The following is a 17394-nucleotide window of genomic DNA, read 5'->3' on the forward strand; positions in this document are numbered from 1 at the left end:
CCTAACAAGCATTCTAGCTGACCTCCTTTCCAACTCAAATGGATGTTTAATGAAGTAAACGAGTGTGGCAGCCTTGAGAGACACATGACCAGAGACTGTGTCTGTGTGTGTCTGTGTGTGTCTATGTGTGTGATAGAGGTGGGAAGGCTGAGGCTGATACAAATGTTGTCTTGCTTGCTAGTTACTTGTGCTGACTCAAACACTCACTTCCTTTGAAGCAAACTTTAAACATGCAGTTTTGGCTTAGAAAATTGCCTTATCACATGAGTGGCCTCAAAATGTACAAACGCAACATAAACTGGGCATTAATTGAAAGTAACAGTGGCCCATTTGGCTCCATAAATCTATTGGTAACTTTGCTTTAATATTTGACAGTTGAAAATTCCACGGAGAATCAATCTTCACAGTTTAGCCTTTCCCTCTTTACAAAGGCACCAGAGAACAGGACAAGGAGAGATCACTCACTTGGCCCGACAGACGGGTGGAGGGATTGGTGGATGAATAGAGGATGGATGGACAGATTAGGGAACAGCAGGTCCACAGAGGGACAGTGTGTCAGACTGCGAGGGCAGGTGGCCCCTCTGCCCCCTTCTCTGCAGCCCCGCCGTTAGCCTGGAGTGCCGAGGGTCCACCAGGGGTAGCGTGGAAGGAGAGACTGGAGCGAGGAGACGAGAGACTGGAGCAGGGAGGGATGGGTGTGAGGAGAAGCTAGAACAGGGAGCGACTGGAACAGGGTTACGAGAGCGAGTAGAGGAGAGAGAGGGAGGGAGGGACTGGAGCGGGAAGAGAGATGGAGAGAGAGAGAGAGGGGGGAATACAGAGAGAGAGGACTCAAACAGAGAGAGAATGTGAGGGAGGACAGGGAGAGGGTCGATGACAGGCAGGTAGACTGGGCCTGCTAGATCAACTGCCTTAGTCTGGAAGGGAACTTTCCACTTGAGTTGGGAGTGGGCTAGTTAGCTGCTGGTGGCTAACACACCGAGGGGATAGAGTGTGTGTGTGTGTGTGTGTGTGTGTGGATGAGCCCCTCACCCAGCAGAAGGCCTCTGTGTGGGGGGGCTGCAGCTCTGGTCTACGGACTGCTGTTAACAGCTAGGCCCTCCCTTCTGTCTCTCTCTCTCCCCCTCCTCCCTCTCTTCCCGCTCTACCATCCTGGAGACTGCACTTGCCACCTGGGGCTGAACCTGTCACACACACACACGTGCACACACACACACACACACATAACACTGTGTTTCATTGTTGCCATGTAGGGCTACTGCTACACTCCACCCTCTCTCCTTTGCTGTGTAGCACAGTCCACAGACAAAGCACGGTACCATCACACCTTCTCCTACCCCCGACAAGGAAAGGGTCTTCCCCCTTTGTCCTTCTCCCAGAGGAGAAGCTTCAAAGCTTCTGACCCAGCATGGGGTCAGATACAGAGGCCACACGGCCCACAGTATCAGAACAAAGGATTTACAAGGAATAACTTTCTTAAAGGATTTACAAACATATTCTCAAGGACTACATGGCTCATGGACACTATTTCAATGACAGTAGTTGATGTGTTATAATGTGTGTTTTTCCCATTTACTTAGAACGTTGTTTAATTGAGGTTTGATTATAACTTCCCTTCAAGTATAGTTAAGTCAGCCAATCTGGATATCAAAATGATTGTACCATACTAACAAAACCATTTACGAATGTTGTATTGTTATATTCTGAAGTATAAGCAATACATGGACATTTGAAATAGCTGAACTCTGAAAAGTTATCAGCCACTTCACACCTAGGCAGATCTCAGGACAACGCCCAGGTGGGGGAAAACTGACCAATGAAAGAGGTCACCTTCACGGGGACCCCCCCTTTTCCTTTGGAGTATAAAACCCCCAAACGTACAATCACCCCCGCTTGTTCGTAGGATTAAACTGAAGTGCTAGCTACATTTCTAAACTTTCCTCTCAACCTGCAAATTCACTGAGCGCCCGGAACTTTGGCCAAAGATTCCGTTGTTCTATTTTCGTTGGACGATAACGAAACCATTGACTCTACCTTTCTTCAAACCGACAAAAGTAACTACGATTTGCAATATTTCTTACCTGTGACATATTGGCATGTTGTGATTAAATTGTTGATGTTTGATTGTATTTTACAAATGAGTTAGCTTAACCCTTGCTAAATCAGTTGCCCTTGCTCGTCCATTGTTCCCACAAAGTCCCTCTCTACCTCTCTCTCTCTCTCCCCCCCCCCTTTACACGCGCTCTACACAGCCATTGTGTTGCTCGCCCTCATTTGCATCCAGCCACTGTACTACTCTGACTAACCCATAACTTATCTGGTATTTGTTCATTATAATTACATTCTCCTAAATAAATCATTGTGTATAATATTCGCGTATCACTCACGTTATCTGATCTGCTCTACTTTCATAGAATTCACAACTTTAAGATTAGACTGATTATTACGAAGGCTATTATTTAAATATTATTCAATAAGGTTTCCTCTATCCCTTTAACAATAAGAGGTGGTGCCCCAAGAACTACATACTTTATTATAAATTAAGTATTGCTAATCTTAAACGAGCAAACCCCGCTACATATTGGAGCCCCGTGACAGGCTTTGAAACAGATTGAAATGAGCGATCTATAACGGAGATACATTTTCCGTCTGAAACCCACCCTCCCACCCTTTTGGTTAAATTAACGCTCCGTTGTATTTAACTATTCCCCCAGATAGCTACGGTTTTAAACACTGTTTGAATACTGTGCTGTGTACTCATTGAATTGGCTTTGTCGTGAACAATTGGCTATTTGTGTGTAACTAACTAGCTTCGGAAAAGCTAGACTTGAGCGGAGGTACGCGCGTGCGCAGTGACACTGCGACCCGTCTCATTTCATCTTGTGAAACAAAGGCAGCGCTTCTACATGAAGGCATAAGATCCTTTTTATAGAGTCACAACACTACTATTTTGGTACCATACACGCTTCGGAAAGGTGTATTATAGTAGTGTTGGCCATTTGGGTTGAGTAAATCAACCAAGCAACTGATAAGTTGCCATTGTCTAGTTAGAGGTAGATAACAGACATTGATCAGTCCAAAAGGACTTTGATTTTGAAGGAGACTACGCAGCTCTCTACATTAAGCTATATGCTTCTACCTTGTTAAACAATTGGTAAATTGATTAACTTAGCTTTTCGGAAAAAGCTTCACTTTGTTTTGCATGTAATTCAACATTAATGTAAACACTCAACCTCTAGAATCAGTAAAGTAACAGTAAAATAATTATTGAGACAGGAGAAGCTGCTTATTTAAGGACCTTTATTGTTGCTTAACCGGAAATAGTTACCTTTCGTGAACAAAGACCTGTAATTTGATTTTCATTCCGCGCACTTAAAAGTGGAAGTTGTCAGAATATCGGCGTTGTTGACCATACTGAACTGTAATCCTATTTATCCCTCATCAATATACAACTTTAACAACAATCGCTAAATAATAATTAAACGTAAAGTGTATTATTTTTAGTTTGCCCACTCTATCTGCGATCAGTCCAAAAGGACTTTTGTTTGGAAGTAGCCGAACAACGCAGCCTGTACTGCCACAATATTGTTAAACAATTCCGAAATTGATACACTAGCTTTTCGAAAAGAAGCTTCACTGTTTCGCATTCAATTCGAGGTGAATGTAAAACCCTTGCCCAATTTAAAGCTACATTATAGATGCAGCAACAATTTAGTTCATTATCTGTTTGATTCTACAAGCTAAACCGGCTAACTTAATGTGCTATAGTATTTAAATACATTGTACTTTCTCAGTCCGGTTTAGGCTAAAACAAATCAACAGCTACTCAATCTAAAGTCTCTAATCGTTTATAGATACTATAACAAGATTACTGAAATTAAGATTTAATATAGGCCTAAAAGAATAAATAATTTGTTTGAATCTTTGATCCTGGAAGGTGACTTTAATATTAATTTTAATTTCTGAATATTAATCTCAGTTTTGATTGTTAATCTTTGAATATTAACTTCTGATTTTAATTTTAGTATTGATTTGATAAACAATTTTTTTTTAATCTTTGATCCTGGGTGGTGACTTTAATATTAATTTTAATTTCTGGATATTAATCTCAGTTTTTGATTGTTAATCTTTGAATATTAACTTCTGATTTTAACCTTAATATTAATTTGGTAAACAATTTTATTTATTTTCTGAATCTTTGATCCTGGATGGTGACTTTAATATTGATTTTAATTTCTGAATATTAATCTCAGTTTTTGATTGTTAATCTTTGAATATTAACTTCTGATTTTAATTTTAATATTAAGTTGGTAAACAAAAAAAAAAGGAAAAGAGAAGTATATATATTGCTGCCAAAAAGAGAACCACTACAAAACTAAAGTGCCTATCAACAATTATCACAATAGCATTGTGTTAATAACTTCCAGTAGCCGAACCAAACATGTCTCACCTCACGGAAGCTGAGAAACTGATTGTCCACCTATCCGAAAAAGAAAACCCAAGATATGTGGAAACGCTGACCGATCTAAATTCCGATATGATCACCAGGAAAACTCAAGAAGTGGTCATAGAAAATGTAGGCCAAATATTGAGCAAATCCCAAATTGTCAAATGCCTATCCAGCCTCGGTCTCAACTATGCTGCACTACTCAGGTTATCAATAACAAAAGTCAACACACAATGGACACAGGCTCTCCAGGATCGAGAGGATGCTCTCAAGGCGGCACAAAGAGAACAAGAGCACAGGAAACGATTGGAACAGGAAACCAGCGACCTGGCTGTTGAACTAGATAGAGCTAAAGCACAGCTAACGGAACAGGAAACACAGCTAATACAACAGGAAATAACCCTCAAAGATGCCCTCAAAGAAAAAGAAAAGGAACAGGACCGACGGGAGCAAATGGCACAAAGAGAACTGGAAAGAGCTAAGACACAACTAATGGAAAAGGAAATAACCCTCAAAGATGCCCTCAAAGAAAAGGAAAAGGAACAGGACCGACGGGAGCTAATGGAACAAGAAACCAGTGACCTGACTGGAGAACTGGATAGAGCTAGACAACAGCTAATGGAACAGAAAACAACCCTCAGGGATGCCCTCAAGGCGAAAGAAACTGAACGAGATATCCGGGAAACACTTCAACAGGAGAACAAGGAACTCGCTACGGAACTGGGAGACCTAAAAGAAGAAATGCAGGGGGTTCAGAAAAGCAAAAAGGACTCAACCGCCCTCATGGAAAACACTATTAAGATGTTGGATGAAGCTAATGAAAAAGTAGCAGACTACGACCACCAAAAAGAAGAATGGCACACTCTCTACACAAAATTCCAACACCTGGACCAAGATCTCTCACACATCACAGCTGACAGGGAGACAATGAAGGAGGAGTTACAGGAAACAAGAAATGAACTGCTATCTACCATTCGTAAGCTGAACAAGGCGAACGCCACAATCCAGTCCACAGAAGACCCCGACACCAACCGAAGGTGGGGAAGAGACGACAGAGAAGTAGATCGGCATTCAAGAAACCAAAACCCAAGACAGCTGCAATCACCTGAAGCACCGCTCCACTCAGAATACGAAACAAGAAGACCATATAGGGATTCATCCCCTCCCAGCCAATCTCTGTACCAAGCTGACACGAATCCACGAAGGATGAGGAGAACAGAAGATGTGGAACAGCAGAGCAGAAGACTGTATGACCAGAAAATGGAGCTACAATTCCAACCTGAACGTCGCGGTCAGACCACAGCCCCAAACAGATGGGATGACCATGATGAACCCTCACGTTCAGCCTATCCACAAAATGCATGGGAAATGCATGACCTGCCACCAGCAGTGTCACTAGATCTGCTATTGAAAATTAGCAGGAACATAGAGAAGTTCGATCCAGACAATCCCACTCAGAGCATTGAGATGTATCTAGAACAACTGAACTCTAATCTCGAACGCCTGCCTACAGCTACAGACGCGGACAAGCTGTACCTGTTGAAGAACACCTCTTCCAGCTCAATCAGAGCCCTGCTTGACAGGCAACCTGCTGGAGAACGCCACAGCTATGACATGGCTTGCCGGACCCTCAAGGCTTGGCACTCAGAAAGTAAAGGCTCCTGCTGCACTATCGCCCTGCACACAAAACAAAAGGCCAACGAAAACCCAAAGACATTCTATGAGAGGCTCCGGAAAGCCTATTTCGCAACAGAAAACCAACCCGGAGGAGAAGAAACTCCCATGTTCAAGTCAGTGTTCATCAACAACCTCTCCCAATCCATAAAACCCTTCATGACGACCTTCGCGAACCAGGAAACCATGACGGCTCTGCAGCTGAGGGACATGGCATATAAATCATGGGCGAACAACAATCGATCCCAAGACTCAAATGTCCATGTGGTGGAATCAGACTCACACCTACAACTAGAAGGAAGAGAACTCCAGAGACCCTACGAACCCAGACCCGCCTGCAAGCAACCCTCCTATAATGCACGAGACCACTCAACAAGACCCGAACAATATCAAAACAATTACAACAGACAACCCGACAACAACTATGAATACAAACAACACTCCTATCACGCAAGAAACCACTCAACAAGACCCACACCGTACAAAAACGAACACAACAGCCCTGGACGACATCCGTCAGACCCAGCATGACTAGAAGGCCCCAACACGGAAAACACACCTCAAATGCTCCCCATTGGATGGAAGAAAGGGAACAGGACCCGAAAACACCACAAACCCACAAGAAGACGACCTCCAGAAACAACAACACACAAACAAGCCCCACAGTTACACACATTTCTGGGTGAGCTTTCCAGAAAAGGAAGAGCTAACCGAAGCTATGTCCCCATCACACTTGAAGATGAAGTGCCCTGCGAAGGATTGCTGGACACGGGTGCAGAAATCTGCCTGATTGCACCCACCTTGGCCGCTCAGCTAAAAGGAATAGCCAGGTCAAACAGAAGATGGATTAAAAGTGAAGATAGTGAATTCAACATCACAAGCTTCACCCAAAACAAAGCTCCAGTCACAGAGACGCTGTACTTGAAGCTAACGTTTGGGGAAATGTCCCTAATCCACCCCATCCATGTCTCACCGCTTGAGACCGAAAAGCTGCTGATTGGACACGATCTACTCAACAGACTGGAACCCCTCATTGACTTCAAACGAAACCAGATGTGGACCAACGTCGAGAAGCCCTATCCACTGCCTCACCCTGAAGTCCAAAACACAGTCTTCACAGTGGAAGGGGGGGGAGATTCCACGTCTGATCCACATCTCTCAGAAGAGGACCGAATCCATGAGCTAGATGGCCGCTCCAGACCGCCCCAGAGCTACGCCACTCACCCATCAAGACACAAGACTCAAACAAAATCAACACAACGCCATGACCGTCGGGTGCCATCAGAAACCCACCTGCGACGAGAAGCATCACAGGTCCAAAAGAAGTCATATGATGCCAACTGGATGAGAGTGCAGAAAGTAGGAAGACCTACTATGGCCACCAAGCATCCCAGAAGAAGCACCCCAGCTGCAACAAGCTGGCAAAACCCCCGGAAGAAACCATCACTACTCGCGGGGACAACAGGCCATGCACAGAGGCCTGGCCTGGCCTTATACCAGCAACCTGACCCTGTCAAACTGCTGACGAAACAAGTGCACAACAGGTGCCTTAGCCAAAATGCCTCAAAGTTCAAGAATGAATGTTCCTTTAAACCAAAAATAATAGGAAAATACTGTCATGAGACAAATATGGCTCCACCAATCTATCAAATTTTTTAATCTGTTACCAGAAAACCCAACATGAATGACCTTGAGGTACTGTCAAAATAATGGGCTACAACGCCTCATAACCAAACTACCCTGGCCCCTGACAAATGAGGTTTATGACTCCAGGAAGTCAAAGCCCACTCCCACTCCTATCATTTTATTTTAATCTTTCTCCTTTCTTTCCCTTTCCTTTTTCCTTTTATTTCCTTTCATTTTTAGGCATAGAACCGTAGCCCAGAGAAATTTAGTAATAGGACCCAAGTTAGCCCCATTGATTCCTACATTGTTTAGAGTCCACTCATGCCAATGTGTCCAGTAGAAATGCTATCGTACTGTCGTGTTTGTCTGTTCTCTGCTCTTCTTACGTGCCAACAGCCCGACGACGTCGAATCATCGGACGTTGCCAGCAGGGGGATATGTAGCACAGTCCACAGACAAAGCACGGTACCATCACACCTTCTCCTACCCCCGACAAGGAAAGGGTCTTCCCCCTTTGTCCTTCTCCCAGAGGAGAAGCTTCAAAGCTTCTGACCCAGCATGGGGTCAGATACAGAGGCCACACGGCCCACAGTATCAGAACAAAGGATTTACAAGGAATAACTTTCTTAAAGGATTTACAAACATATTCTCAAGGACTACATGGCTCATGGACACTATTTCAATGACAGTAGTTGATGTGTTATAATGTGTGTTTTTCCCATTTACTTAGAACGTTGTTTAATTGAGGTTTGATTATAACTTCCCTTCAAGTATAGTTAAGTCAGCCAATCTGGATATCAAAATGATTGTACCATACTAACAAAACCATTTACGAATGTTGTATTGTTATATTCTGAAGTATAAGCAATACATGGACATTTGAAATAGCTGAACTCTGAAAAGTTATCAGCCACTTCACACCTAGGCAGATCTCAGGACAACGCCCAGGTGGGGGAAAACTGACCAATGAAAGAGGTCACCTTCACGGGGACCCCCCCTTTTCCTTTGGAGTATAAAACCCCCAAACGTACAATCACCCCCGCTTGTTCGTAGGATTAAACTGAAGTGCTAGCTACATTTCTAAACTTTCCTCTCAACCTGCAAATTCACTGAGCGCCCGGAACTTTGGCCAAAGATTCCGTTGTTCTATTTTCGTTGGACGATAACGAAACCATTGACTCTACCTTTCTTCAAACCGACAAAAGTAACTACGATTTGCAATATTTCTTACCTGTGACATATTGGCATGTTGTGATTAAATTGTTGATGTTTGATTGTATTTTACAAATGAGTTAGCTTAACCCTTGCTAAATCAGTTGCCCTTGCTCGTCCATTGTTCCCACAAAGTCCCTCTCTACCTCTCTCTCTCTCTCCCCCCCCCCTTTACACGCGCTCTACACAGCCATTGTGTTGCTCGCCCTCATTTGCATCCAGCCACTGTACTACTCTGACTAACCCATAACTTATCTGGTATTTGTTCATTATAATTACATTCTCCTAAATAAATCATTGTGTATAATATTCGCGTATCACTCACGTTATCTGATCTGCTCTACTTTCATAGAATTCACAACTTTAAGATTAGACTGATTATTACGAAGGCTATTATTTAAATATTATTCAATAAGGTTTCCTCTATCCCTTTAACAATAAGAGGTGGTGCCCCAAGAACTACATACTTTATTATAAATTAAGTATTGCTAATCTTAAACGAGCAAACCCCGCTACAGCTGAAACACGGACGATTAATTTGCATTATGAAGGCCCCTCCAGACCCTCCCTACCTCCTAATTTCCCCATGTAGCCTGTGTGTGTGCGTGTGTGTAGAGATAGCTGTTCATCGTCATTAGCCGGGCCCAGACAGGAATGACGTCCGTCTTACTAAGTGTGCGTGACAGAAACACCAAGAAGCAGCGACGTGCTGCCATTAGTGCGCCGGGAGGGAGGGAGGGAGGGAGGAGGGAGGTAGGGAGGAGGGAGGGAGGGAGGGATGAGGGAGAAAGGGAGGGAGGTAGGGAGGGAGGAGGGAGGGAGGGAGGGAGGGAGGAGGGAGGGAGGGAGGAGGGAGAGAGGAGGGAGGGAGGAGGGAGAGAGGTAGGAAGGAGGGAGGAGGGAGGGAGGGAGGTAGGGAGGAGGGAGGGAGGGAGGTAGGGAGGAGGGAGGGAGGTAGGGAGGAGGGAGGGAGGAGGGAGGGAGGGAGGGAGGGAGGGAGGGAGGGAGGGAGGGAGGGAGGAGGGAGGGAGGGAGGTAGGGAGGAGGGAGAGAGGAGGGAGGGAGGTAGGGAGGAGGGAGGGAGGGAGGCGGGAGGGCCCAGGTGAGCACAGCCTCAGGGTAGAACTCCAGACACCTCGAGTACACACACCAGGCCTTTGTTGTCTGACTTGAACACAGCACAGACACACCCGCCCACGGAAGTCTGGATACCGGAGCCTCACCTTAACCACAGCTGGCCTGAGCTCTGCGTCCAGGCAGGCAGACGGCCGATTGGCTGAGACGGAGCGAGAGGGGCATGTCCCGCGCGGCTGATTGTGGCCCCTCCCATTGGGAGAGGAAGCTACCTTGCCATCCGCGGTGGTGGTGATGTCACGGGATCGAAAGGCGTCTTTCATGTTTGCTGTTGTCTTCTCGTTAGAGGGCAGAGTCTATGTGACTCACTCTCCTTCACACACTGAAACACACACACTCACCCACAGAAAGGGTGTCAGTCAGAAGAAAGTGTGGAGAAATTAATGTCAGGTGTTTAAGTGTTGGCAGTGTCAGAGACACCTTCAGTAGCAGGCAGTTATTCATGAAGCTTAGTCAGAGACGATAAGGACAGGAGGAGATGGTAGAGGTGTGTGTGTGTTAGTGTGTGTGTTGCTTAGCTGAGATTGATGACCAGCTCATATTCACTGTCTGATAGATAATATATGGATTCCTCAGTAGTCTTGACATTTTCCAATGTGTGTGTGTGTGTGTGTGTCATGCAGGGTGTTTGATGTCTAATGTGCATCTACTGCAGAGCTTCCTGAGTGATGTCAGGTGCTTAGATTGACTGCATCCCTCCCTGCTGACCTCAGAGTGGATATCATCATGCCAGCTGACAGTGTTGTTGACCTGTAGAGCACACACCCCCTCACTCTCAGCCTCTCTCCTCACTCTCAGCCTCCCCCCTCACTCTCAGCCTCTCTCCTCACTCTTAGCCTCCCCCCTCACACTGAGCCTCTCTCCTCACTCTTAGCCTCCCCCGTCACTCTCAGCCTCTCTCCTCACTCTCAGCCTCTCTCCTCACTCTCAGCCTCCCCCCTCACACTGAGCCTCTCTCCTCACTCTTAGCCTCCCCCGTCACTCTCAGCCTCTCTCCTCACTCTCAGCCTCTCTCCTCACTCTCAGCCTCCCCCCTCACTCTCAGCCTCTTTCCTCACACTGAGCCTCCCCCCTCACACGCAACCTGCTTCTGTTCTCCTGACCAATGAGGTACCTTTCCTCTTGTTGTTTGGCTGAGTCTGGGCCCTGGAGTCCTGCCTGCCTCTATTCTTACTGTACCCCCCCCCAGGATAACCCTAGCCCCCCTCATAGCTGTGTTAAAGCAGCTTTGGGACCCCCCAGTGTTTGGAGGAGCTGAGTGTGTCAGAGTTGGGGAGGAGGGGGCTCAGACAGACTGAGCTGATGACACACAAACACACACACTCACTCACGGCAGGTCATCCCTAGGCCAGCTGTCAGGGTACAGTAGGACGATGAAGGGAGGGGAGGGGGTGTGGTGCGGTATGAGAGGCATTAAGAGGGCGTTACACACCAAGGCCAGGGGTAGAATCTGGGCAGGGGGGTAGAGACTGGGCCGCTGGGCAGGGGAGGTGGAGAGGGGGCAGAGAGGTAAAGAGGCGGGAGTCTGGGCAGGGGGTTAGAGAGGGGCAGGGGGTAAAGACTAGGCTGCTCTTTTGTTTACTGCCAGCCCAGCAATCTGTTTTCCCCTCAGACCATAACCTTCCCGATTACAAGATGGCCGCTGCTAAAGTGGACCTGAACCTGGTCTCGGCCTGCAGGGCTCCAGGAAGGCCAGAGATGTCCTCCTGTCCTGCCCAGGCCGCCTTATTCAGTTTATGATCGTGACTGCTTTGGACTGAACATGTCAGTTAACACCGACTTGACTTGAATGTAACTTAGGACTGCCCATATCAAGCACCGCACCAGAGCACAGTTCAGTGAACATCCCTCTTAACTCAATCTCTGAAGAGCGAATGACGAGGGGGGTCATCTACAGCCTCGCTACTGGAACATTATTCCGCCCCAGTGTCAGTCCTGTTGGGGCGCTGGGCTGGGTTCCCTCCTGGAGGTCAGAGAGAGAAGGTGCAAGTCTTCTCCTCACGTGTGTGAGGCTGTAGGTGTGTGTGTGAGACTGTGTGTGTGTGTGTGAGAGTGTGTGTGTGTGAGACTGTGTGTGTGTGTGAGAATGTGTGTGTGTCCTTGGCTGTGTTCTATCCCTGTTAGGGTCCAGTGAGTTGAGGAGTCCCAGCAGCGTCGCTAGTCAGCCTGAGGGAACAGTAGGAGATCACTGGACAGGCTCGCCACATCACAGGCCACACAGCCTCCCCTAATTATATTATTTCTCTATTTGGTCTCCGTTCCCCCTCCCTCCATCCCTCCATCCTCTCAGACCACAGAGGATACTGGCCTCCAGCTCTTCACTCTCACCAACTCTGTCCTTCCATCGCACGACCGCTGCTTTCCCCCTCTCTGCCTCCCTCCCTCCCTCTTGCCCTCTCTACCTACCGGGGATGGAAAGTGCACAGTGAGGCGTGTTGTCCTGTTGTGTTAGAGTGTGACGTGGCCGCCCCACGACCGGGCCACGAGGCAGCGAGGCACGTGGGCCAGCCACAGAGAGAAGCCCCCACTCTGGTGAGCCCACGTCCAGGAGCAGAGACGGTTGTTTTTGGGTGCAAGAGAGATGAGATGAGATGAGATGAGATGAGATGAGATGAGAGAGAGAGAGAGAGAGAGAGAGAGAGAGAGAGAGAGAGAGAGAGAGAGAGAGAGAGAGAGAGAGAGAGAGAGAGAGAGAGGGAGAGGGAGAGGGAGAGGGAGGGAGGAGAGGGTTCATGAGGAGAAAGATTGTAGATTAGGCTGAAGGTCCTGCCTCACTAAGGCAGAGTTGAATCTTATCTCAGACAACTCTGCAGCTAGACAACCCACCACAACCTTGGCAGGATAACAACATTGCACACACACACACACACACTTACATTAGCAGTAGCAGCAGAAGGAGCACACAGGCCTTTTCACCTCAAAGCCAGCAGGACAGTGTCTTGTTTACTCCTAAACATAGCCAGCACTGAATTTGCTGGGAGAATGAGAATGAAACACTCAAAGATGATCAGATATCAGTATCAGAATTTGGTTTATTTGCCATGTAGATTTACACAAACACAGAATTTACTGTGGCAGGAAGGTGCATAACATGTATGGCAGTAACACAGTAACACTGAAAGATCCTGTTTATTCCTAAACAAAGCCTGTAGTCAATTATAAAAACTTCCCTGGCGTTGAACTAAGAGACATTCTCCCAAGGTCACCCAGTCCAGCTCTGGGTCTCTTCTCCTGGTCTAGGTTCTCCTGATCTAGGTTCTCCTGGTCTAGGTTCTCCTGGTCTAGGTTCTCCTGGTCTGGGTTCTCCTGGTCTAGGTTCTCCTGGTCTGGGTTCTCCTGGTCTAGGTTCTCCTGGTCTGGGTTCTCCTGGTCTGCTGAGAGGGAGAGGGGGATGAGGACTTGGTGGTGTTCAGGGGGGAGGTGAGGTTAGTTAGAGATACTCATCGTCTGCCTGATGACTAACTCAGCTTGCTGCTCCGTGTTTACACTCATAAAGCCCCTCTGTTCCAAACAGCTCTTATCACGGATCAGCTCCAGCCCAAGCAGTCTGCCTGTAGAGCTCTCTCACACACTCACACACACTCTCACACACACACTCAGCCCCAAAGATCTCTGTCCACAAGCATGACTCTGAGCCTTTCTTGACCTCCATGCCGTGATACATCAGTCTCTGTATGTGTGTGTGTGTGTGTGTTTGTGTGAGATGGGGGGGGGAGAGACAGATAGACAGAGGAAAGAGGGAGAGAGTGGGCGAGCGAGAAAGAGAAACGGAGGGCGAGCGAATGTGAGTTTGTGATGAAGGCGAAATAGAAAGCTTACCTACTCCCCCTTTTGGTTCTCCAGCTGTTGTCATGGTGCCTATTCACCAGACGCTTTGTAGATGTGTGTGTGTGTGTGTGTCGGTGTGTGTGTCACCAGTTCAGGGCAGGTGCAGAGCTCCTCTCCAGGTGTCCTATTCTGTGTGTTGAGCGTTGAGACAGACTGAGGAGACCACCTACTGTACAGTCTCTGCTGCTGAATCTCATTAACTTCGCTTCCCTGCTATAGATTCACAGACCCCCCCGCATTCTGCAGCCAACACACTCACTGTTTATAACACGCACACACACACATACACACACACATACACACACCGAGCGGCCAGATAACAAAAGCTGTTTTCTACTTTTGAGTAATTGCAGTTATTATCAGTCCTGTGTTTGTGTGTGTGTGTGTGTGTCTCTGATGAATGTACAACAGACAGATTGACCAATGAAATGTTTGTGTAGGCCTCGGTTTGCTGGTTAATCCGGATATCTCACATCTGACTGTGGGATTAATTGCACGGTTGGAACATTGGAGGGACTTCATCACAGTATCTGTCCTTTGTATAAATATTGTCCTCCCCCCAAAAATACAAATAAAAACTGCCCTCTCCTCCTAGTCATTATGTTTAAATAAAACATATTATTCTCTCCTGATCCTCTGTGTAAATGGTGTTGGGGCCTGGATGAGAGGGAGGGCTCTGAGAGGGTCGGTGTGCAGGAGCTGTGAGACAGGGAAGGCTCTCACTGCGTCGCTGTCTGTCAACGGCGCTTTGTTTGGGAGCGGATCAGCCTGGCGTAATAAGGCCATTTGGATTCAGTATTAACCCTCTCTCCCTCCTCCCCCTCTGTCCTCCCCCCCGCCCCCTCCCCCAGCTGCCCAGAGCGAGGAGAGGGAGTGTGCCTTCAACGACCAGCAGCAGCAGTACGACGAGCAGCACGTGGGCGGGGCCGGGGCGGGAGAGTGGCGGGCGGCCAACACCACGGTCCGCTGCAGCAAAGGCTCCCGCTGCTACGGTCTGTGGGAGAAGAGCAGGGACGGAGACATCCACCTGGTCAAGCAGGGTGAGGCGTACACACACACACACACACACACACACACTGACACACAGCTACGCACACACACAGAGGTACACACAGAAGTGCAGTTGGTCAACCGATGCACAAACCTGCACCACCACCCCACCACCATACAGTATCCTCCTAGGCAGTCTGTCAGACTCCTACACACTCACACACACACACACACACTCTGCACAGGCACAGGGCCCCTCCTCTTCCTCACGCCCCCCCCCCCCCCCCCCCCCCCCCACCAGGCTGCTGGACGTTCATCGGTGACCAGCAGGAGTGTCACGAGGACCGCTGCGTGGTGACCACCACGCCGTCGCAGATCCAGAACGGCACCTACCGCTTCTGCTGCTGCAGCACCAACATGTGTAACGTCAACTTCACCGAGGACTTCCCCCCTCCCAGCCCCACCAGCGCCCAGCCCCTCTGTGAGTCGCACGCACACACGCACTCGCACGCACTCGCGGAGAGACACGCACGCACACACGTGCACACACACACGCACACAAACAGGTACATCCTGCTCTCCAGAAAAGTGAATTCCCTGGAGGAGGATGTTATCAGGTCAGGATACAGAAGGAAGGAAGTTTAGAGAGCCAGAAAGAGCCAAACCTCCGAGGTACCCCCAAACTCCTGAAGAAACCCTCCTCATAGTCCCTGTAGACCAGTAGCTTGTTCTGAGCATACATTCCGCCCATACATTACCTCTGACCTGGCCTGGCCCGGCCTGGTCCAGCTATTGTCTTTATTGCATCCGGTCTCTTGTGCTGGGCCTGTGAGCGGGGTGGAGGGAGTATTTGGGTTAGCTGTACAGTATTGTACTCAGGATATCCTGCTACCTCAGCTCTCTCTCTCTCTTTCTCTCTCTGGCTTGCTCTCTCTCTCTTTCACACCATGCTGTGGGCCGACTCACTGCTCAACTCCCAGCGCACTAGATGGTGAAAAATAGCGCTTTTATGTGAGATAGTACTTTCTGTGAGACATTGGGTGCAATTGATTTGTTCTTGTGCCCCCCTGTAAGAGCGAGCGCTACTTCAGAGCTGCACAGCTGAACGTGCAGCCAGGCCGGAGGGAGAGAGGGTGGAGGCTGTTGTAGGAAACATGCAGGTTCCCCCCCCCCCCTCTCTCTCTCTCTCTCTCTCTCTCTCTCTCTCTCTCTCTCTCTCTCTCTCTCTCTCTCTGTCTCTCTCTCTCTCTCTCACTGCGCCTCTCTCCTCTCCCTCTGTCCATCACCCTGTCTTCTCTATTCCTCCTTTCATCTATCTCTCTCTCTCCCTTTATCCATCACCCCCTCCCCGTCTCTCTCTTTCTCTGTCCATCTATGTCTCTCGCTTGCTCCCTCTGTTTATCTCGCCATCCGTCCCCCTCTATTTACCCCTCCCCCCCCCCAGTCTCCAGCAGGGCCAGATGAGTGAGTGAGTCAGGCTGCAGAGACACACAGAGATGGACCCCAGTCCGTCTGACCATTGGCTGCATCTGTCAGCTGCTGGACAAGGAAGTGCTCTGCCCTGGTCGGCCCGAGCACAGTGTAGGCCACTGATATAGATCTGGCTCTGACAGATACACAGCGTCTTGCGGGAGGGAGAGAGACAGAGACGGAGAGAGGCAGAACGAGAGAACGGTTTGTTCAAGGGGTCTGTTTTAGAGTCTCAAGCCTCATCTTCTCCCTTCATGTTGACTCACTGCTCTATTCACATGAAGCGTTTTGTTGGTAAAAGATTGGAATCTTACAGTCCAGAGCTCAGAGAGGGGCCTCTCTCCTGGCTCCTAGCCAGTCCTGGGGGGGGCCCCGTGGGGTTGTGTGTGTATGTGTATGTGTGTTAGATGGACTGGGGTGGGGATGGAAGATTAAGCAGACGTTGTCCTGTCCTGTCCAATCATCAGCCTCACAGATGATGTTACCGGGCAGAAATCCCCCAGCTCACTCTGTGCCTGTGACTAGTTGGTGGTCTCCCCCAGCTCTTCTGCAGTACCCCTGCCCCTGGCAAATGCACAAGGATGCTGTGCCTGTTTTGTGGTCACACACACACAGGCAAGGCTCACACACAGTATGTGTGTGTGTGCGTGTGAGAGTGTGTGTGTGTGTGTGTGTATGAGAGAGGAGGCCTGCTGCCACTGCCAGTCAGTGTATGGTATGGAGTTGCTGTGCTGCTCAGCTGTTGTGAGTATCATAGTTTACAGAGACTGTTTGTGGACAAACCGCAAAGTGTGTGTGTGTGAGGTCGAGACAGGTCGAGGGTCAAGTGTTGAGGCGGAGCGGGGCTGAAGCAGATGTGTGGATGCAGGGTCTGATCGATCAGCTGTAGATTAGCTCCTGGCAGTTGCTTTAATTGCTTTGTAAGGAATGCAATGATGACTTTCCTGGTGCTAACTCTCTAGCCCTATCACGCCCGTGCACCCCCCCACTCCAATTTATGATCCCTCTTTCTC

At 48.3% G+C, this 17394-nt stretch overlaps 1 protein-coding gene across 1 annotated transcript in view; it reads left to right on the plus strand.

The window, feature by feature from the left end:
* Positions 1–17394, plus strand: part of bmpr2b (bone morphogenetic protein receptor, type II b (serine/threonine kinase)) — a 45726-nt gene that overhangs the window by 11700 nt on the left and 16632 nt on the right. The window contains exons 2-3 of the mRNA XM_062456770.1: positions 14773–14961; positions 15213–15392. Coding sequence (XP_062312754.1) covers positions 14773–14961; positions 15213–15392 — 369 coding nt within the window. The remainder of the gene's footprint in view (positions 1–14772; positions 14962–15212; positions 15393–17394) is intronic.

The sequence above is a fragment of the Osmerus eperlanus genome, chromosome 3 (assembly GCF_963692335.1).
Source record: "Osmerus eperlanus chromosome 3, fOsmEpe2.1, whole genome shotgun sequence".
Lineage (NCBI taxonomy): Eukaryota > Metazoa > Chordata > Actinopteri > Osmeriformes > Osmeridae > Osmerus > Osmerus eperlanus.